The 23,281-nt window shown below is 49.2% G+C and overlaps 1 protein-coding gene across 3 annotated transcripts in view; it reads right to left on the reverse strand.

Moving 5' to 3' along the window:
* Nucleotides 1–23,281, reverse strand: part of LOC135916505 (ATP-binding cassette sub-family G member 8) — a 337,391-nt gene that overhangs the window by 24,325 nt on the left and 289,785 nt on the right. For all 3 annotated transcript variants that reach the window (XM_065449893.1, XM_065449892.2, XM_065449894.2), the window contains 4 exons: nucleotides 5,495–5,662; nucleotides 4,475–4,758; nucleotides 3,632–3,808; nucleotides 1,244–1,664 (listed from right to left, as the gene is read on the reverse strand). In XM_065449893.1, the coding sequence (XP_065305965.1) occupies nucleotides 1,244–1,664; nucleotides 3,632–3,808; nucleotides 4,475–4,758; nucleotides 5,495–5,662 (1,050 nt within the window). The remainder of the gene's footprint in view (nucleotides 1–1,243; nucleotides 1,665–3,631; nucleotides 3,809–4,474; nucleotides 4,759–5,494; nucleotides 5,663–23,281) is intronic.

The raw sequence follows: 23,281 nt of genomic DNA on the forward strand, positions 1-23,281 counted from the left end.
ATAAACAAAATTTTGAAAATCGTTTGTCGCTGCGCAGCTCGGACTCTGAGCTCCAGCTCCGGCTCGTCCAACTGGCTGAAGAGGCTGCTGGGACCCAAGACCTCCCAGCCTGCGTCTGAGGCGGCGGCACCCGCCCCCTGACCTTCGTGTCAGGGGGTGGGTAGATCACCTTATCCGTTGGGCAATAAAGTTTGTTCTATCTTGTCGTTGAAAAAACATAAGCCTGTGGCCCATGAGAATGTCGGCTTTTGCATTGTAATATCATCATCATCATCAGCCTGGTTACGGCCACTGCAGGCCAAAGGCCTCTCCCATACTTCTCCAACAACCCCGGTCATGTACTAATTGTGGCCATGTCGTCCCTGCAAACTTCTTAATCTCATACGCGCACCTTTCTGCCGCCCCTGCTACGCTTTCCTCCCCTTGGAATCCAGTCCGTAACCCTTAATGACCATCGGTTATCTTCCCTCTTCATTACATTTCCTGCCCATGCCCATTTCTTTTTCTTGATTTCAACTAAGATATCATGAACTCGCGTTTGAGTATAACGCGAGTAGTATAAAAATTACGGTAAATGAATCCGTACTTATGTTTAAAATTCTCTGTCACCTCTGTGTCGTATGCTAAATAACAGCTTCGCTGGTCATCCACCTACACAAAGTGGAATGACTCATTATTTGTTGTTTTCTCGTTACCTGCCGCGGTAGCTATGACTATACACTGGCTATGGCGTCGCGCGACTGAGCACGAGGTCGCGGGTTCAATGCCAGTCGTGGCGGCCGGATTCTGGTGAAGGCGGATCGCCAAAAACGCTCGTGTACCGCGCATTGCATGCGCGGTCAAAGAAATCTATCATCATCATCACCATCTTTTTATATCCACCGCCCAGGACGAAGGCCTCTTCCAGCGATCTCCAATGACACCTATCTTGCACTAGCTGATTCCAAGTTGCGCCTCAAATATTTAAAGAACCTTACAGGCGGTCAAAATTAATCCGGAGTGCCACCCCACCGCGGCGTCTCTTGATCATGATCGTATCGTGGTTTTGGTACGCAAAACTCGATCATTCTCCTTTCTTTTTTTTTATGTTCTTCCACACACATTGCTCTCTGTTTTCCAGCACATGACCGGGGTAGTTGGAAAAGTATGGGAGAGGCCTTTGCCCTGCAGTAGGCGTAACTAGGATGATGATGATGATGATGATGATGATGATGATAACTTCATACGAGGCGAACCCTCAAACCTTGTGCGTGGAGCCCGGCGCCGCCGCCGCGGCGGCGGTCGTGGTGGACGCCGTGCTGGGCCTGGGGATGACGTCCCACCGGCGCTCCTCCTCCTCCTCGCCCGCGATCAGGTCCGCCTCGCTGTTCGCCTTGAGCCGGTGGTTCTGCTTGCGGTGGCGCTCGTAGGCGGATATCGCCGACGCCACGCCCGACGGCTCGGTGCTCACCAGGTCGTGGCTGCTGCGGAAGTCCGGGTCGCTGCGGGCCCTCTTCGGGTTGGCCAGCCGGCCCTGCAGCTGGTTGCGGTCGTCGTCGCTCGAGTCGTAGCCGCTCGAGTTCTCGCGGCCCTGTGGCGGCGCGGCCGTGACGACGCCCGCCGGTCGCTCGCTGATGCCCAGGCACGAGCTTGGGTGCGGAGGCAGCACCCGAGGCAGGCCGAACCTTTTTTTTTTTTCATCACAGGGGTAAAAGGAAATCGCCACACTCTATTGCTACACTGTTAGGATTGACGTTTAGCATGCATTGTTTACCCGGCATCCCTCCTCGACGATTAATGCTTCACCGGCAAGCGTGCAACTATAAAAGGCCCTTCACGCTTTATCGTCGTTTTCGCAGGACGAAGGAACTGGCTACTGAATGAATGCGACCAAAGCTGAACGGCAAGACGAGCGCCCACCTGGACGAGACTGACCCGACATATACGGCGACACGCAAACAAAGGCACTCACGTCGAGGCGACCACGGTCGCGGTCCTTCGTGAATACCACACTACCGGAGCCTGACCCTGACAACCGGACCGTCACGAATGACCCACCAATTAATCAAAGGGGCGAACGTGGAGGACTTCCGTAGGGACGCCTTCGACATCAAGTTCCCAGCTTGCCACGTCAGAGGCGGTATTTGCGAACGGTTCAACCATTGTGATTGGTCGAGAAGAACAGTGAAATCCCCCGACGAGAGGAATGGGAAAAAGGAGTGCATAAAAAGTGGACCTTGCCTGCTGTGGGAATGTGCTCCGGATTCGTATGTGTGCTCCTACTCATGCTCGTGCTAGTACTCGAGCTCGGACTAGCACATGTAAACTCTCATCACGTAACTTTGTAAATAAACCATCTTTTTTTTCATCTGCCACGGAACCGTAATGGCTGTTCGGACGCAGATCCGCAACAACTGTATGACAACGATAGGATACGCGACCCTGGGTCCCAACGATGCTCACATTCGCTTAACACTGTACGATGAACGGTACATACACAGTTTTCCGTCAAGGAAAATTATAACTTGGTCAACTTCATTCGGTGCCATCGAGAGCACCTTAATGAAAAAGAAAGTACGAAATGGTATTTGACGTCAACTGAATTAGCATAGTAATTAGTAATTTAGTAATTGCCTTGTTCAAGTATCCGCCACTGGAAACTCGCTCAAGCGTATCTAAACGCTACTGTAGGCTACGCGTTAGGTTTCGCGAGCTCAAATTACAATTTTACTGTTTAGACTACGCATAATCTAACGCGAGGTGGACATGCTTCGACAGCTCTGCCGCAAATCACGTGAGTATCAGAATTGAATAAGTTAATTCGTTTCTTCTTATTGTAGCCTCGGGAGTCCTGTTTATATGGCATGCTACGGAAGCAATCGCATTTTATTTGATCCCCATTTTCTTTTCTAACTGCACAATATCGTAACCGAATGTATCGCATTGCTACATCAGATGGAAACGCCTCGTGGCGAGGTGCGTGACGAAGTTTGAACGATGGCGTGTCGCCTCAGATGCTCGCTAGGGAAAACTTGCCATAGATGAGCACCTGTCGTGACTAGCCGCGGCGCTCAGTGTGAAACTTCGTCGCACGTTTCGTAGCCGGGCGTTTCCGTCTGGTGTTGTGATAGGCAGGCTTTTCCTGAGCTCCCGGCACGCTCGGTTTCGATGATTCAGCGTTGCAATTCGGCGATAGATATATTGAATTTGCATTTGTATTTTGTATCAGGCTTTGTATTTTTTTCTGTCAAATAAACATTCATTCATTCATTCATTCATTCATTCATTCATTCATTCATTCATTCATTCATTCATTCATTCATTCATTCATTCATTCATTCATTCATTCATTCAATTAGGTTCGACTTTCAAGCTTAAAAAAGGAAGAAAGAAAAAGAGAAACACGCGCGTGCATTTAATTGTGACTACCGCTAAATGTGTCGTATACACAACCTGTCCCAAGGCTGTAATGAAATGTTAAGAAATGTTTGTTAATTAGCCTTCTGTCTCACGTCATTAGCGGCAAATATGTGCGTCCCGCCTAGGAACTCCTCTGCGAAAAACGACGCGTTCGCCGCACTCATAACCTTCTTTATAAAAGAATCTACGCAGCCTACCGAAGAGAGAGAGAAACGATGCCGAGTCGGCCTACCTGAGGTAGGTGTTGACGTTGACGCCGAGCTCAGAGCTGCGCTCCTTGGGCCCGTACTTCGGGTGGTTGAGGATGGTGTGCACCGTCGACTCGCGCAGCTGGAAGTTGCCGAACGGCGGCTGCGACTTCTCGGACGTCCCGAGCGCCGAGTCGGTGAAGTCGGAGTTGAGGTTCTGCCTGCGTTGGCGCAGTCGAAGCGAGGGAAAAGAGGGAGGGAGGCAATTTTTTTTTTCTTTTGAGTAAAGGTGGTGAATGGCGCGAGATGAGTATCCGGCTTCTCTATAGCCAGACACTCCGCACAGATGGAAAGGTGGAGGGAAAGAAAGAAAGAAGAAAAAAACTATACGAGGTACGCGTTTACGAGGTGTGCGCCTAAGTGTAGTTTACGATTCGGCCCACTGAGTGTATCGGATGACTTCCGAGTCGCCCGCTGCGGTGACCCAATAAGTAGAGCTATGTTGCAGAACGCGAGATCGCGGTTTAGGTTCTCCGCCGTGGTGGGTACATCTAAAAGTACAATTCAGAAAGGTGCTCGTGCACTTAGATTTAGGCTCACGTTGAATAGCCCAAGGTGGTCCGAATTAGTCGCGAGCTCCCCGCGCTACCATTTCGTGAGTTCTTTACTCATTCAGTCCCTGACTCAATCAATTATATAGGAGCCAAGGCCTTACGCAGGTGCCGGGCAGGGCTTTTAGTCCTGAGGCCCCCACACGAAAAAAGTAAAAAAAAAAATAGTTCAATAAGTAAACAAATAGACGAATAGAATCAACGAGTCGATCAATCAACCGTCCCTTCTTCGAATGTGTCCCCCTCTGTCGAGCAGAGGCCGCGTGGCTGTCGTACCTGTAGATGCTCCACGCGTGCAGGTCCTCGGTGGTCTTGTACGTCCTGGCGGTGGCCGGCTCGGAGAGCGTGGACGGCGGCACCGAGTACCGGCGCTCGTCGCCTCCGTTCAGGTCCCACATGCTGCTGCTGCTGGACCACGACGAGCGGCTCGTCTCCGTGTAGTCACGCGGGGGCTCGGGCAGCGCGCCCTGCTGCTGCTGCTGCTCGAGGAGCTGCTGCTGCTGCTGCTGCTGCTGCTGCTGTAGCAGCGGCAACGGATCGCCGTTGCCTCTGCCGTTCTCCTGCAAAGGGCAGAATGCAGAGAGAGAGGAGAGGGAAGGCTAATGTTCAGCAACGTTAAGGTCGGCGTCAAAAGATTATGCGACCTGGGTTAAACAGAACTGTTAAATTTCTTTATAGTTCGAGCACGTACAGTCGGCAGCAAAATTAAGGTAGCCTCGCTTTATTTGAACGCAGCAAACGTTTGTGGCCGAAAGTAACGTCGCAGTACTGCGGGCTGCTGCGCTGTACCGCCGAGGCCACCTTCCAGAGACCATTGCCTCGGACGACCCATGCTCAGTCGAAGCGAACTCACTTCATTCCCCAAAAATGCAGCACGGCGGCTTTGCCTCAACATGTCTATATCAGGGGCGGTGCATCCTTTACAGGCGTTTAGTGCAATGATTCTTTTTTTATTGTTATTGTACTGGCTCCAACTACTCTAGTAAGGTAAACTTTACCACCTCTGCGACAAATTCGCAACCTCTCTGTCGTTGAGATCTACATTTCCATAACATTTTCGACTCGCTACGGCACTCTGGAGGCGCGAACCGGCCGTTTGTTGACGTAGACAACCATTGTCAATGGGTTCTGTAGACGCGTCTTGTGGTCGATGTTTGCCTTCACCTTTCATCAGTGCCCCTTTAACATTACATCGCGACTGCATTCAATGACAGAATGGTAACTGCATGTTCCCTTAGCATGATTGGCTTATGCTCTACTTAAGGCAGTGCGGTCGCACGTGTGCACTCTACGTACCGGAGGAGGAGGGGCCTGTTCCTGCAGCGGAGCTGGCTCGGGCGTGGTCGGGAAGAGTGGGTCCTGCTGCTCGAACGCCTCCGGTGGAGGGTGGTATCGATGTTGCTCGAGTTCCCCCGGTCCCAAGCTCTGGGCTCCACGGCTGGACGGCCGGCTGTACGGAAGTGTCTGCGGTTGGCATGCGCAAAACAGAGTCGGTCAGTCAGTTATGTTGAATTCCAATGGCAGATGGCCAGCGCTCGGCCGAATCACGAACGGATCGAGCGCGTCGTTCCGACTGAGATCGCTCTCGTAAAATCTGCGAATGGAATGCGTGCGCTCCCGCGGGGGCACTTAGTAGTACAAGGAAATCAAGTGAGAGTGCGCTAGACCAGAGGTGGATCGGGTAGGCCTCATCACCATCACCACCATCTGGATCATCCCGGCCTTAGAGTTTCATATTACTATAACTAGAGGGAAATCTGGCGCTGCGATCGCTCAACCATCACGGAAATGATGGGAAGTACAGGCTACGGATTAGTACTCTGTTGACCGGCGAACGATATTGACCTACAGATATTGTTTGGCAGCTTTGGTTTCGATCCAACCGCAATTTCGGTAACCCGCAGTGGGACATTGCGACGCAATGCTCTCTGCCTTTGGTTCTGTTGCTCGAAGTGGCGATAGCGCGCTGGGCCAGTGGCTGAGCCGATGTTTGTGTCGCGTTGTGGTGCCTAAGCCCTGTCGAGAAAGCTACGGCATCGTAAACGTTGAAAGAACATGTTTTGGCCGTTTGTATCTTGGTCTGTAAAGTGTGTTATTTTGGCGCTGTAGCGTTACGTGCTTTATGAAACTTCAGAAGAGCAAAAAGAAGGCACTACTGATACAAGACATGGACAGCTGTACTTATAGTGGCTTGACATTCAAATTTGATTGAGGGCTTCATTACGAATTGTTCGTTTATGTGCTCATTGAAATGTGTGTTTCAGGACATTTGTGAACACAAACTTACTTGTGGTGGGAAAGGTTGCTGTTTTCTGGTTGTATTCTGCTGCCGCAAAATGGGTAAGTGCAAAACACGCCATAACAGCTGCTGGCGCACGCTTCAGAAGCGGTACGCCAATATAAGATATAATGAAGCATATCCGTAGGAGGCCACAAGCGTCCTAGCTAGCACTGCTGCAGATGTGCTTAAATGTACTTGAAGATGTTCAGCAGTCTTGACAGCCGACGCAGTCTTTCGAAAGAGCCAGAGAGTTCGCAAGTGCCTGTCCTCCGCGGGAAAAGTCTCGCGTTCGCAGAGAGCAGACGTAGTAGCAGACGACACTTGTACCATTTCTATCAAAGGCGCGAGACTTTCTCCCACTGCAAAATTTTTATTCTCATAAATACTTGATGAGTATTTTTATATAAGTACATGCACGGCTGTTATAAAAATAAATAAATAATTATTCTCTGGCGCTAAATAGGGAACAGAATTGCCGAAGAATGCGTACCCTGGTGTGCCCTGGTGGTAAACAGTGCTTCAATCTGAAAGTCATACATACTTTATGTAATGTGTTGTGCAATATATAATATACTACGGAAGTAAAATGAGATTTTACGCGATAATGTTTGAGTATAGCTTCGTTTACTGGGCCAAACGCAACTAGTCTAAAGATCGAAGTCAATCGGAAGCACGTGCTTCTCATCATTCCCATGTAGGTATAGGCAACACTCATGAGAGCCCCCGTAGACACTAGCGCCACATTTCCCTCTAGGGTATTTATTTAGAAACTCTATGATCCCGGCATTCCGTGTGTGTGTGTGTGTGTGTGTGTGTTTTTTATGCGAAGCATATTACGAGGGCTCAACCCAGCTCCTCAGGCGCGGCGGTGACCATGAAATCATGTGACACCGTGACGTCACGACAGAGGAGAAGTGGCTTTGGCTCAACTCTTGCAAGACGGGCTGGGTGGGAATCGAACCAGGGTCTCCGGAGTGTGGGACGGAGACGCTACCACTGAGCCACGAGTACGATGCTTCAAAGCGGTACAAAAGCGCCTCTAGTGAATGCGGTGTTGCCTTAGAAACGCGCTGTTTCTAAGGCGTGCGTCTCTTGCTCAGGCGCACATTTCGTTGCCGCGCCGAACGCTGCTTTGCTCGACGCTCACCGCGTCCAATGCGGGGCGCGTAGTCGCTGCCCTGTAGCCCATTGTCTTACACCCCTTGGCGGGTCGACGGGAACGCTGTCGCGTTCCACTCTTGAAGGCGAAGCAGAGTAACGCATGAGTTGTTTCTTCGTCTAGCCGAACCAAATATAGCCAAGCAACAGCAGCTCACCAGGCTAAACAGTGGTTCAACAACTAAAATAAAGGCTAGTATGCTTCGCATCCTGGGCTTAACCTTACCTAAGCCACAGCCATTTTTTTTTCGTGTTGGAAGAATCATCACTGGACTTGGGAACTTGTAGTGTTTGAGTCGGAGCTGTCACTGTCCAGGAACAGGAACAAAAACGCACGGCGCGATGTGGCGTCCATCTTTTCTATGTCGTCCCTGGCATAGAGTTTCCTACAAAATGTTTGTAGGAAACTCTATGGTCCCTGGCACACAGTTGAAACTCTATGGTCCATAGCTGCCCGGAGCCGGAAACAGGGGACCGCGACACGAAGCAGAGGCGAGCGAAGGAAATACGTCACGCGGACTTCCAATCAAATCTGCCGATTTCGGCGGACCAAATATTCCTGCTCCGCAGAGCGGTCCGGAATCGGTGGCTGGTCTCAATCTGCCATTGGAACACACAACTCACGCTTTCATTTCTGCCAATGTAATAGGATTGCTTCATACAGAGCAGAAATAAAACTTGATCTGGATCTACCATTGGCATTCAACATTAGTAAATGAATTGTAGCAGTACCAAAGAGGCGACGCTCCGAAAGATGAGACCACTCCGTGGTTGAGACAGAGCTGTACTACCGACGCCGTTCGCGTTTACCCGCATTCACACCGAACGCGCACAGTGTCCATTACTACGGTCAGCGTCTCTGAAGGCGGTTCGGCGAGTTTTGACATTGGAAGAAAGGCTGCACTCACTCGTCGTGTAGCCTCGGAAGTCGCTGCCTCTTCTCACTTCCCAACGTTTCTGACAGAAGCTCCTGTTGTAGAGCTGTCTTTACTTTTTTAACATGTGTTTACGCAATTTCATCACGTAAACACGTGCGGGCTACACCTACGATATTTGTGACGACGGACTCTCTAAACATTGCGACTATTTGCTGACTACAATGAGAATGGAACCCACGGGCGACTCCACACAAGCCTCTTCCGACCCCGCAGGGTGTCAAGCAGTCTCCACTTTTTCGTTCCGCCTTCCGAAATTCTGGCCAGCTGACCCATCCCTCTGGTTAGCGCAAGTCAACAGTCAGTTCGTGACGGTCCGGATAACATCGCAGACTTCCAAATTTCACTACGCTGTGTATGCACTTCCTCCAGAGGCTGCCGGGGAAATCCGTGACCTCATTCTTACTCCGCCCGTGACAAACCCCGACGACATTTTGTCGGATGATCTACTAAAGCGTACTTCGTCGTCGGAGAGGCAACGACTCCAGCAGACACGCTCAGCTGAAGAACTAGGCGACCGCAAGCGTTCAAAGCTATTGCGACGTCTTCAGCAGCTTCTCAGTGATAAGGCTGCCCCTTTCGATCAAGACCTGCTCCGAAAACCCTTCTTGTAGCGCCTGACCGACGGAGTTGCGCATAACACCATCACCAGGTTGCCAATTCTGACATACACACGTAGCGGCGCAAGACCAATTTGAGATGGTTACTGACCCAAGTTGTTTGTTCGACCTCATACACCGCCGTACACCAATATCGGCCTCTTCTTTTTGACCTTTCTTTCTGTGTCCCAGGGCATTTCCCATTGCCCAACAGTCCACATGTGTCTCTGTGGCGGCATGCCACGTGTGTTCGATAAACACATATACGCCCAGTAACATAGGGAACATCACCTGACCCATGGCCTTGTGTATAGAACACTCGGCTGGAATGGCTCAGGGAGGTAGCGGGCGTAAGTCAGCTGCCGGAGGGTGGCGGGACCCCTTAGTGTGCCGGTGTGCTTAGGAAAGGGCGCGCAGGTCGGGTCAGAACCCCCATCTGGGTTGAGATGCACTCAACGTACTTGATGGATTGCGCCATTTCGGTGGCAGCCTTGGTTCCATCGCTGTCCTCTTTTTTTTTTAAAAAAGAAATTAGCATTCTTTGAGAACTTTACTCACTTTGCAATGTGTATGTAATATATTTCACATACCCGGTGATCCAAGTTGTCTACTAGCTTCTGCCGCTAATGCCATCTTCGACTGGTCGCTTCTGAGCGCTCTGGAGCGCTCTCGCGAGCGGCGTTGTCTTCGGCTGGTTGAAAGAGGGTGCCCGCCCTGCGTTCGGCTGGTTCTTCTCGATTGCTCTCCTCCACCTTCGAGCGCTCTGAGGCGCTCCGAGCCCTGTCGTCGGAGCAGTCGTCGAAATTGAAACGTCATCGCAGAGCCGCATCGCTGCTGTTGGCAACGGCCCACCGTAACCTAGGCAACCTAGGCCACTGCGACGAACGCTCGTCCCGCCGGCGCGTCCGCCGGTTTTCCCGGCAGCGCCGGGAGCTTTCGATAAGCGAAACATCTGACGTTGGTAGTAGTCACGTGGTTTAGCATCTGCCATTCCCTCCTCCGAGAGCGAGTCGCACGTTTGGCTTGCGCGCTCATCCTCTACCTCTGAGCTCGGGGAACGCCGGATCTGCCCGACTCTGCTTCGGGGGATGGAAGCGACCAGCCGAAGATAGCATTAGTATGTCCTCGCTGCTATCTTGCTAAGCAGACGACATTATCCTTTGGGCATGTGGCTTAACAGACAACTTGGGTACCTATTTGAAGAACGGTGTAAACTCACAACAACTGTAAACAGCCCCCACATTGAAGGCGTACATTATCGACTTCTATATATCTGCCTTGCTTACTTCTTGTTTACTTTTTTGGCGTATGTTAGTGTCTAATGGCTATTGGTGGCAATGGAATAGCAGCGTCATACTGACGAGGTAACGATTACGATGGAGCCACCACATCCTGACGTGAACAGCGCGGAGAGTACGAAGTGACCACAGCTCCATAACATGGACGACAAGCCGACGACTGCGTGATTACGAAGGCATGCAGCACGCCCGCGTGATGCTCACCGCTGCGCGCAGCTGGTTTATCTCTGGCGAATCTCGCGCAACTTGCAGACTCAGTGTTGGACGTCGCCTCCCCGCTCATTTCTTCGATCGCGACGACTTCCACAACAAGTGAGTCACCTTGTCTCTCGCCACCTGATTCGCGGCCATTTTTCGCGACGGCTTTCGCAGCCAGACAGACCACTTATCCGCGGAGATTCCCACCCTATCTGCAAGCTCTCGATCCTCGTCACGCCACCGCTCCTTGTGAAGTTGCGAAGTTTCATGTAGACCATCACCACCGATAGAGGTCGACACCTCGAGCCTTCCCTTTTCAAGGATATCTTGGCCTTGCTAGGAAGTTCGTAGATTCGCACCACAGCATACCACCCCATCGCAAATGGCATGGTCGAACGTTTCCAGCGGACACTGGAGGCATCCTTGGGGGCGCAACCCGACACGGTCGGCTGGACAGTTTCCCTGCCTCTTGGTTTGCTTAGCCTCCGGGCAACGTTAAAGCGGGACATGGAGCGTGCACCCGCTGATCTTATCTATGGTTCGCCGCTCCGCCTTCCTGGAAAACTTCTCGACCCTACATCCGCTTCGCCTTGCCCCGACCCGTCCGAGTATGTTGTGCAGTTGCGCTCCGCTCTGCACAATCTCTGTGTCCCGCATCCTCGCCCACAGTACCGCGATTCGACATACATCCCTCCAGACTTGGAGACAGCGGTACATGTGTTTGTCCGTCGCGACGCAGTCTGCAAGCCTTTGCAGCCCTTACCTTACCCTGGCCCTTATAGCATCATCAAGCCCAGTGACAAGTTCTATACGCTCGATTATGCTGCCAAGCAGCAGAAGCAACAGGGCAACGCATAGAAAGATGAGACAGAGCTGTACTGTCGACACCGTCCGCGTTTCTCCGCGTTCACGCCGAACGCGCGCAGTGTCCTTGACTACGGACAGCGTCTCTGATGGCGACTCGGAAAGTTTCGACCTTGTAAGAAGGTTTGGATCTATGGTTTGGAGTCATCATCATCATCATCATCATCATCATCATCGTCATCATCATCATCCTGGTTACGCCCACTGCAGTGCAAAGGCCTCTCCCATACTTCTCCAACAACCCCGGTCATGTACTAATTGTGGCCATGCCGTCCCTGCAAACTTCTTAATCTCATCCGCCCACCTAACTTTCTGCCGCCCCCATGCTACGCTTCCCTTCCCTTGGGATCAACTCCGTAACCCTTAATGACCATCGGTTATCTTCCCTCCTCATTACATGTCCCGCCCATGCCCATTTCTTTTTCTTCATTTCAACTAAGATGTCATTAACTCGCATTTGTTCTCTCACCCAATCTGCTCTTTTCTTATCCCTTAACGTTACACCTATAATTCTTCTTTCCATAGCTCGTTGCGTCGTCCTCAATTTGAGTAGAACATCTTTTCGTAAGCCTCCAGGTTTCCGCCCCGTAGGTGAGTACTGGTAAGACACAGCTGTTATATACTTTTCTCTTGAGGGATAATGGCAACCTGCTGTTCATTATCTGAGAATGCCTGCCAAACGCACCCCAGCCCATTCTTATTCTTCTGATTATTTCCGTCTCATGATCCGGATCCACCGTCACTACCTGCCCTAAGTAGATGTATTCCCTTACGAATTCCAGTGCCTCGCTGCCTATTGTAAATTGCTGTTCTCTTCCGAGACTGTTAAACATTACTTTAGTTTTCTGCAGTTTAATTTTTAGACTCACTATTCTGCTTTGCCTCTCCAGGTCAGTGAGCATGCATTGCAATTGGTCCCCTGAGCTACTACGCAAGGCAATATCATCAGCGAATCGCAAGTTACTAAGCTATTCTTGCGATTCGCTGATGATATTGCCTTGGAGTATGGTTTGGAGTCACCCGTCGTGTAACGTCGGGAGTCGCTCCCTCTTCTCACCTCGCAACGTTTCTGACAAAGTTCCTGTTGCAGATCTGTGTTTACTTGTGTTTACGCAATTGCATCACGTAAACACATGCACGCTACACCTACAAATTAAATAAATAAATAAATAAATAAATAAATAAATCAGCCATCAACAAATGGCTGAAATTTTGAAGGCAGCACGGGAAAACGCGGACAAAGGGGGAGAGAAACGGCCAGGAGCTGCTGAATTTACGTGCCCCTTAGGCTGCGTTCTTTTTTTCTTTTTGCGCTGATTTCAACATTGCAGTCATAGATACGTGGCATCTTTCGCTGCCCCAGTCAATAAACTAATCCTTGAATTATTCAGCCAGTCACTCAGTAAATGAATCAACCTGTGAATCAATCAGTGAATTAATCAATCAAAGAATGAATGAGTCAGTCAGTGATTCAATCAACCAGTCTGTGAATCAATCGTTCAGTGAATTAATTAATACCACTATCAAACAAATTCTACAGGACTAAATCGACTATTAATTCAAATTCAGCCATATCGACAGCCAATCACTGTGGAAAGACTAGACCGACAGATCAAACAATCAATAATTGGAAGAATATACGTAAGGAGAAAATCACAAGGAGTTCGCGTAGTCCTGCAGAGATTATTTCAACTGAGAAACTAGCAGAAAATTGGTTATCAATGCAGTGCATGTAACAATATAAGCCGACGCACTCTCGCCCATTGAGAAAATCACTGGAAGTTTACCGAATTGATATCAAAATTCTAATTACGCGAGCGTACACGAAAAGGCGTCGGGAGTTAATCTCTATCGCCTGATATATTTAGACACTGCGAGGACTGTTGGCAACCCGTTTCGAGGAAGGTTATCAAATCAATAACTTAAGAGACCGAGGTAATACAATATAAGGAACTCAGAGGATAACTACTACATTCAATTTTCTACTCTACACCGGGCCAAGTGAGAAGGAAGGAGCATAAATGTGATGGAAGAAGAAAACGACAAAGCGGAAATGTGCGCACACACAATCGAATGCTTGTGACGCAAAATTTTATTTAAATTCTGGGCTTTATTTAGAACGTCCGGAAACAGCACAGCGGGTTACGAGGGACGCTATTAATGAGGGCTGCGGATTAATTTCCAACCGGATAGGGCGTTTTCACGGTTACCGTAGACCCAAAGCATGCTATACGAGCGTTGCTACGTCATACGACCGTGGGCATATGCCCTCGACGCAAGCATATACTAACAGGTAGTCGCATGTTGAGCCGTATCTAAATACCGTAGCAACGCTCGTGAAGATATATCTGCATATATGACCCATGAGCCGACTGTCCCGGCATGTTTTGCTATATAATCTACCGCTGTCGGACCTGACCTTATCTAACCCAAGTAATCTAACTTGAGCCAACCTAAGATAACCCAGCTCAACCTAGCGACTCGACATACTAGAACGCAGAGAATATGTTTGGGATCCAAAGAAGCGCACTAACTGATAATGCGCTCCGTATAATGCGCTCGATATTATGCGATCCAGTTTTGTAACCACGAGCATTTACGCGCGGTATTGTCTTACATTCCACCAAGGAATGAGTAAGTATTCGTCAGTGTGATGCCCCGTTGCAAGCTACAGTGGATGGAAAGGGCATAACATGCTTATTATCACAGCGCCCCTGAACGTCTTTAGCTCGCGTATAATGCCACGAACGTTAGCGCAACAATTAGACGGAGCCATGGAGAGTTGTTAACGATAGCATTTTCTTTTCACTTACGGCAAATCACGAAAAAAAGTTATTGGGCTAATTATGACAAGTGCGTATGTCTACACGTTACACTTAGCAAGGCCGCGTAGTAATACGCGATTCAAAAGTGAGGAATAACCCGCCCAGACGCAACCTACAGCACTGTTCGAGTGATGGCGCCACCAGTAGCACTGAGACATGAAAGAATGGCTAAAACAGGGCTAACGGCGCAAACTAGATCATGGCGCATCTTTTGCCAGTTCCTAGATTAGTGTTGAATATGAAGCACTTAGTTTACGCATTATAACCACATTATAGGCTGCGAACGGTTTCCTGCCATCTTGTGAATTTGAAATGTGCTCCCTCCTACTTCACCCTTGCTTTCTTTAAATATGTCAGATAGTTCTGCTGTCTTTTTTTTTTTTCATTCTTCTTTAGCCGACTACAACTGTTCCACCAGTATTTCGAAAGCAAACGTTAGAAACGGGAAAATTGCAGCATCATATTCTTACCATCCTATTAATAACTAGAAAACGCCCAGAGTTAGGCTGATCGCTCCCCAGAGGGGTTTGAAAACGAAAAGAAAGAAAAAAGACTTCCCTCTCGCTACCGTATCGTAGAGTCCGACTTGTGAGAGAACGAACACTTTGAAAGTATAGTCCCACTGTGACTTTGATCAACTTGGTAAAACTTCCTCCTATTCTACGCCTCGAGTTCAACTGTAACTTGACTAGTTGTTACGAAATGTGCCGCTGTTCCAACTCACGCCGTCTTCCCAACATTGGATAACGTTCTCATAGTTGCGGTATTGGTGAAAAAAAAAAGAAAAAGATAAGAATAAGGTGCGGAATTTTCGGTTGGACGCCGGCAGGACAAGTAAACGCACAAGGACAAAAGCAGTACAGCAACAACCTAACAGTACAGCAGTTTTCCCTTTGAATGTCGTAATCACCGCCTTAATGATTGTTCAGAGAGAGAGAGAGCTGAATGTCGAGGGATCTAGCCGAAGTGCGTACAGACGTGTTGCATACGAACCCTATCGAGATCGCTTACTGGATCACGTTAGTGCTCACGCTGCGCGGCGAAGCGTATAATAGAACGGAACATAACAAGCGCACACTTGCAGTCGGTTAGGTGCGAGAACACGGACACCGTGCTGATGTAAGCAAAGACATAATCGATAACGGCCGTCGATTACCGTGGCACTAATCTTGGCTTGTCTTTTGGCTTTCTTCCGCGGATGTGGCGCATAATTTCCTTTTTTTTTACGATCAAATCTCGGCAGACGTAATATACTGCGCCCACGCGTAATTGCAGTCGACGCAAGAACGAAAACTCGGGGATGACGTCATAGTGGTGGGCTTGAAAGCGGGAGCCCATTATTAAAGTCTTCTGGCTTCAGTTTGCTGTTTGGACTGACTCGATTGCTTCCAGTTGAAAGAAGCAGCAGTGTAATGGGCTAGAAATGCCGACACCTGTTTAGCCAATGAGAGCATGTGTGTTGAGATGACGTCAGAACCAACGTTACTAGAAGTATCTAGTAGCGATGGTCAGAACTGCGGTGTTGAGTGTCGGAGTAGACTATGACTTTCTTGCGCCTTTTCTGGCTTACGGCTCTTCCGATCATCCTTAGAGTGGCCGTTTTTATAATGGAGAAGCGTATTTACTAATGACGATTAGGTTATTATTTAGCTGTACAGTCTCCACTTAAATATTGTCATCGGGTTGCTTCCGAAAAATTCGCGCAATAGTTTTGTTCGCAAGGGAAGCAAAGGCGGCGTGAGTGACTGCGTAGTTTTGATCCCTTCCGATGCACAGGCACTGGGAAGGCGTAAGCAGAACGGCGCAATATATATATATATATATATATATATATATATATATATATATATATGGATGGATGGATGGACGGATGGGTGAATGGATGGATGGATAAAATGGAGGTAAACCAGAATCACGTTTGCTTTGATACTTCATAACTGGAGAATAGGCAATGCATTAACAGACTTAGTGGGCTAGTCGTCGACTGTCCTGTTTGCATTCTTTCTGTGTCGTGATAATCATGATCCATCAGGAAATGCACATATTTTTTTAATCACACCGCCTATCTCCTAGCTTTTGAAAGCTTTCTAACTTGGGGAACAAGGGACACAGTGATAAGTCTAAATCAGGGTTAAGGCGCCAAGAATACACAGCGCAATCAAAAAGTTCCTCTGTTTTCCGGTCGCACGTAGAAGCGCAAAACCGAAGATAGCCGGTGCTAGTAGTTAGCGTTACAGGGATACGAGATAAAAGGCGAACATAACGAGGACCATGGCGAGGCAATCGGACGGCACTTGAGCCCGGCGTATCTCGGCAGCCCAAACAAAAATAGAACCGGCCATTTCATAGGGGGAACACGAGGACGCTAATAGCGAAACGGCCACCAGGGACAAACGCAGAAGAAGCAGAAGCAGACGAGCTTTTGTGCTGCAGGCGAGATTACCGAGGAAACATGCGCCGAGTGGAGTTGAAGAGAGAATGCTAAAGAAAAAGGGGGGGGGGGACCTCGACAACAAAAAGAAGTTCGTGTGTTGGGACTTACGAATGCCGTGCAGTGTGGTATAGCATATAGTCACCCTGATGCGGAGTTAAAGTGCCGGTGAGCCGCAACGCTTAATCGAGTTAGACAAGCGAGGCATTCTTTAAAACCTCTATATTTATTCACTAGGTTGAAAAGAGGTAGTACACTAGCCGAGAAAGTGAGGGTCAAACGAAATAATTCGGTTCTTCCGAATCAAGCGGCGAAATTTCAGCGCGGTTACGTCAGTGTGCCGTAACTGACTCCAATTTATTTACGCGTCGCTCTTCTGGCGCAGAAAGAAAAAGTTATCGAAAACTGAGAGGTTGACTTTTTTGGGATTTTTTAGAATGCATCGTGGACCGCCTTTTACAACAGGGAAGATAACTAGACTTGATTAGGCGCTGTTCGATTTCACTGAGCGAAACTGCAGTCTCTTTGCATTCGCGTATCGCCGGTTCCGAAAGAACGCGTTGCGATTCAGAAATTAGACATATATAGCATGATTATGGCTGATAACTCTCAATGTTCTTGTTAACTAGCTTCTGGATAGCCGTGTGAGCTTATTTGCGAATAGATTTGTGATCTTTTTCGCGATGTTAACCCACGCCAGCCTCCACGACAATGCACGGAATTGTACCTATCACACGATATACAGAGGAGGAGGCGAGCGAAAGGACCGAAGAATGCAGTGTGAATTGTGGAATCCCGGCAGAAGCGCACATAAAACCACTAGCAGACGAACCATCGGACAGACGAGCTTACTGGGCAAAGCCCAAATGAACAGGGAAAGGCGAGACGAAGAACAAAATCCCTGAGGATTTGTGGGGCGTCCGGAGATGCAGCTGCAGCGAGAGAATGTCCTCTCGCAGCAATCGTAACTCGAAAAATAAAAAAAAAGGAAAGCACACTGTCAGAAGGAACAGTCAGAGTAAAGCAGTCCGCTTCGCAAATTAAGGAGCGAGCAAGCGAAGCAGACGAAACTATCGGGGAACACGAACTATGCTCAGTCGTAATGGCAGAACGTTGCAGACAGGCAAGAAAATCTGCCAGGGTAAAGGGAGGCTATTGTGCAAACAGAGGGACTAACTAGCTTGAAAGCGAAAGAAAATGTTGCCGGACTGTATATAGCGGGCGAAAAAGTCAGTCAAAGAGCTCTGGGCAAACTGGGGAACTCAAATTAAGCAAGAAGAGCGTTAAACTTGCGAAAGACGACGTGCGTCTTGCAGACGAACACAGTGCAGCAGCACAGAACCACGGCTAAAAACCAGACGGCACGATAAAGAGCACTGATGAATCGGCGAGTCACAAAGCGAGCAAAATGGGTCGGCGAATCCTAACCAAGAAGCTCGTTAATACGACAGGGAGTTCCCCCTTGTTAGAGCACTTCGCGCAACAGCGGACCTTGGATGAATTGATCATCTGACGTAATGGGTCTCAGTGGGCGCAGTACAATAAGGATGGTGGTGTTCTGTTTGGCCAGTATAAGACCTTTAAGACACGGCCTTAGAGATCGGACAATGCGAAGCTTGATTTCGGAGGCCATGGTAAAGGTACAAAACGTAACCCCACTGAGATGCAGAGGAGCTGCCGTCTATTCCTGTACATGCCGATAGTAGAACCGATCCAAATGCACGACACAGAGTGAACGTGACTGCGGCAAAAATTAACGCATTTATGACTATATCTCTGCTGACCGTGACATTCTTAAAGAAAAATCTCTGCTGACAGTGGCATTCTTAAAGAAACTCATAGCAATGGGGAGTGGTTTTGTTGCGAAGCTGTTCACGGCTAACCTTCCGTAAAATGTTCACGTGCGAGAGCAAAAACTCCGGTCTCAAAATTGAAGTAAAATCGCTTCATTCTACGCAATACCTTATATGGCTCATCACTTGCATAGTAAATCAATTATCATTGAGCGCCATATTGAAGGTCACTAGACTCTCAGGTAAATAATAAATGTTTCTCAAACATTTACCGCTATGCAACCCACGTCGGCCATGCCCACGCTCACACCGCCCTCTCTTTGCCTTCGTTCTAAGCTCATGCGCACCTCGTCTACTTTTCGCCGGTCATCCTGCGCGTGTATATAAATAAAACCACAAAGACAAGCTGCCGTTCTCCGTTTTGAAGTCCGCTTAACTCGTCGTCATGGCGACGCCGCGTATAGTGCGCACTCCCGTGGCCGGATGAGTTACCGTTTGGGCTAACTACCCGCGTAGGCCATCGGCTGCAGTAAGTAGGGGGTTCGATACCCGCTGTCTTCCGTTACACGCCAACAAGAATGGGCATGCGCAAACAGCTGCCCGCCACCCTGTTTTGAAAACAGTAGCCACTTAGGAAAAATGGCCGCGCAATTCAAACTCCCATCGAATTCGGGGACACCTCTAGGGACAAACAGTTCGTAGCGCCATCTTATGTCTTTCCTATAACCGTCTGTCCTCTTGTTCCTTTCAAAACGTCGTTCAGAAATCGCAAATCCACGCACCCAACCAACGAGACCTGACGAATCATTGTCGAACAGTTTAGGGAATGAACTCTGCACAATTGCAAAGTTCCATTTGAAGTTCTCGAGTTCGAGCAAGTCGCAGAGAGGATGACGAACCCTTGTCCCCGCTTTGCCATCTGTTGCGTTCACAATCTGCTTGTTTACTTCAAGACATCGTTTAGAAAGCACCGACTCGTCCAACCGCAACTCCCAACGAAGCCCCATTGTAGTCGCTCGGAAGCAGACGAACTCGAAACTCTACGCCGCACGCGTTTCAGTCGCTAGGAGCCTCGAGCTGCCGAGGAGACTTTCACAGAGGCGCGAAAGCGCTGTAAGAGCGAGGATTTCGCACCGTCATTGTCACGCGCCGGGTGTCAAAGGAGTGGGTCGATGAAACGAGACGGGGAAGGGCGCACGCAGAGAGGGCGGGGGTTCCGGCGGGGGAGCTGCGCACCCTGGAGAAAAGAAAGGACCTTGGGCTCACGCGTCGGATCGCTGCACAAACGCGCGACTCAATGAAGCGCGCAAGAATGCGCCAAGGACGAACTGCGCGAGACAAGGGCGAACGCTGCCTCTCGAAATCCGTGCAGCGCACAACGTGGAACGAGCTTCGGCCGCCAGTCAAGAGCCGAGCTCCGCAAAAGAATCCTCCGAACTGGCAACATTGGTTGCCACATACGCGTCACGTACGATACGTAGCGGTACGATAGCGTCACATACGATATGACGTATGTGACGCGTCTTGGAGGATGCTGTTAAGAGATGACGGGAAACCTATTTTCAGACTTGTACGCGGTTGTGAGTACGACGTTAACGTACGACGGGTCGCGTGTGGGTTTGTGCCGTGTGCCTCTTGGGTGGACGGCTGTGATTTGCCGGAAGACGACTACAGGCAAGAAAGAAAAAGAGTTTCAGTCAGTTCGCAGAAGCGACGGCAGCTGGGAAAGGAGGAGGAGCATAACAAAAAAAAAACGCAGTGTACGAGTCATTTCTGGAAACGTCCAATTCCGGTGCATTTCCCTGAAGAAAACTATGGTGTTATATTATGTTAACTGAGAAGCTTCCGCTACGGACTCCTTCACAGATAGTTCAAGTGCATCCCTTGGTAAGTAATGCTCGGCGAACAAACAAGCGAATGTATTATTCAACCAAGTGGGCGCCACAAAAATACCGGCCGATTCCGTACCGTTCGTACTTTCCGGCGAACGAACGAACAACTGAATGAATGAATGAATGAATGAATGAATGAATGAATGAATGAATGAATGAATGAATGAATGAATGAATGAACTTGGCTCTTTGTATGCTGACGTGGCTCCCACAGCATTGCAGGGTTTTAGTAATGCCAGAGTCCTTGCGATACGTCGCGGGAGGGTTGTGTTGTGTGTAAGGAGCAGAGGCGTAACCGTGGCGAAGGACTATACGGTGTACCGGTGTGTGTGTGTGTGTGTGTGTGTGTGTGTGTGTGTGTGTGTGTGTGTGTGTGTGTGTGTGTGTGTGTGTGTGTGTGTGTGTGTGTGTGTGTGTGTGTTGTGTGCGCTCGCGTGCTCGCCTGGCTGGGGTAGAAGTGGAGAGGAGAACCGGAACGAACCGGCCAAGCACGAACGACCGTGCGCCATCCCAAGGCCAGGACGGAGGCATCAACGGCGCAACGCGCAAACGAACAAAGCAAAGGCGAGGGGATAAAAAAAAAGGTGTAGACGAGGAACATGGTGGAGGCACACTGAGAAGCCTGCATGCGTGCCTGCGCACGGGGGCTGCGCAGCCGAGGCGGAAGAACGCCAAGACATTTGGCGGGAGAGCCTCGAGAAAGGGATTACTCTCCGCAGAGTCCCGGAAGAGAGAAAGCTACGCCGTGCCGTTCTTTCAGCACTTCGAAGAGCGAAGGCACGCGTCGCGGGCCTCGGCTAACTTGCGAGTCAAGTCGACCGTGAAGAAAGTGACGGCGAAACTGGCGTCGGCTATATTGGCAGGACCATCGGCCACGTCATGCTGAACGCTCCCCGGTTCTCGTCAGACCATCGAAGACCGAGAACCACCGGGCTCGCTTGGACGTCGGCCTCGAGGGAAACTGGCAGGGAAAGGCCGAGCGCTGTTCCGGTTCAAATCTTCCGGCTTCAGAGCAGTGCGTGGTCTTCGTTTATTAAGGGTTCTTTTCCCATCCGGTGTGCTATTGTGGACATTGTCAAGCGACGCCATTTTGTCGATTTATCCAACGTCGGCATTCTTGAGCCGATCGGGGAGGCCTCTGCAGCGGCCCTCCGGACCAATCGGAGCTAACAAGCTTGTGAATTCGACAATATGGCGGAATTCAGCAATGTCCAGAATAGGTGGCGTCCGAATCCACGCTCCAGTGACGGCTGCCTCTGTGTGACAGAAACGGACCTCGGAGGTTATGTTCTTGCGGGCTGCATCCGCCGGAAGGAGCCAGAAAAACGCGTTGGGCGCCATGTTTTAGACAAGATACAAGATGTGGACGTGATCGGCAAGGTGCGCTGCAGTGACCACAGGATGGTAAGAACTCGAATTAGCCTAGACCTGAGAAGGGAACGGAAGAAACTGGCACATAAGAAGCCGATCAATGAGTTAGCGGTAAGAGGGAAAATAGAGGAATTCCAGATCAAGCTACAGAACAGGTACTCGGCTTTAACTCAGGAAGAGGACCTTAGTGTTGAAGCAATGAACGACAATCTTGTGGGCACCATTAAGGAGTGCGCAATGGAAGTCGGTGGTAACTCCGTTAGGCAGGATGCCAGTAAACTATCGCAGGAGACGAAAGATCTGATCTAGAAACGCCAATGTATGCAAGCCTCTAACCCTACAGCTAGAATAGAACTGGCAGAACTTTCGAAGTTAATCAACAAGCGTAAGATAGCTGACATTAGGAAGTATAATATGGATAGAATTGAACATGCTCTCAGGAACGGAGGAAGCCTAAAAACAGTGAAGAAGAAACTAGGAATTGGCAAGAATCAGATCTATGCGTTAAGAGACAAAGCCGGCAATATCATTACTAATATGGATGAGATAGTTCAAGTGGCTGAGGAGTTCTATAGAGATTTATACAGTACCAGTGGCAGCCACGACGATAATGGAAGAGAAAATAGTCTAGAGGAATTCGAAATCCCAAAGGTAACGCCGGAAGAAGTAAAGAAAGCCTTAGGAGATATGCAAAGGGGGAAGGCAGCTGGGGAGGATCAGGTAACAGCAGATTTGTTGAAGGATGGTGGGCAGATTGTTCTAGAGAAACTGGCCACCCTGTATACGCAATGCCTCATGACCTCGAGTGTACCGGAATCTTGGAAGAACGCTAACATAATCCTAATCCATAAGAAAGGGGACGCCAAAGACTTGAAAAATTATAGACCGATCAGCTTACCGTCCGTTGCCTACAAACTATTTACTAAGATAATCGCACATAGAATCAGGAACACCTTAGACTTCTGTCAAGACATCAGGTATATAGCAGCCTAGTTCCGTTAATGTCTTATCGTGCACCCCGACGAGTGGCCGGTAATATAGCGATGCGGGGTGCGGGGCTAGGATTCGTGTGAGCCAATTACTGTGACGACAAAAATAAAGAAATTGATCGTTGCTAAACATGACAGTATATATGTCGGTATTTTGAAACGATACATTTCATTATTTCCATTTCATTATCATCTGCCGTGTCGAGTAACCAATTGCGGCGACAGCGACGCTTGAATTCGTGCGAGCGAGTGACTAACGAGAAAAATAAGAATGAAATGGATCGTTACACAGAACAGCCGCGTAGGCTCATATTGTGAAAAATTAATTTCACTTTCTATTCTTTCCTTGTCGACGAAAGGATCGTCACAAAACGTAGCTATATTCTGTAGCAATGCGTTTTGAGTTTTCGTTTCCTTTAACGAAGTAGTCGATCGCGGCTATAACAACG

Source organism: Dermacentor albipictus, chromosome 9, assembly GCF_038994185.2.
Source record: "Dermacentor albipictus isolate Rhodes 1998 colony chromosome 9, USDA_Dalb.pri_finalv2, whole genome shotgun sequence".
Classification (NCBI taxonomy): Eukaryota; Metazoa; Arthropoda; class Arachnida; order Ixodida; family Ixodidae; genus Dermacentor; species Dermacentor albipictus.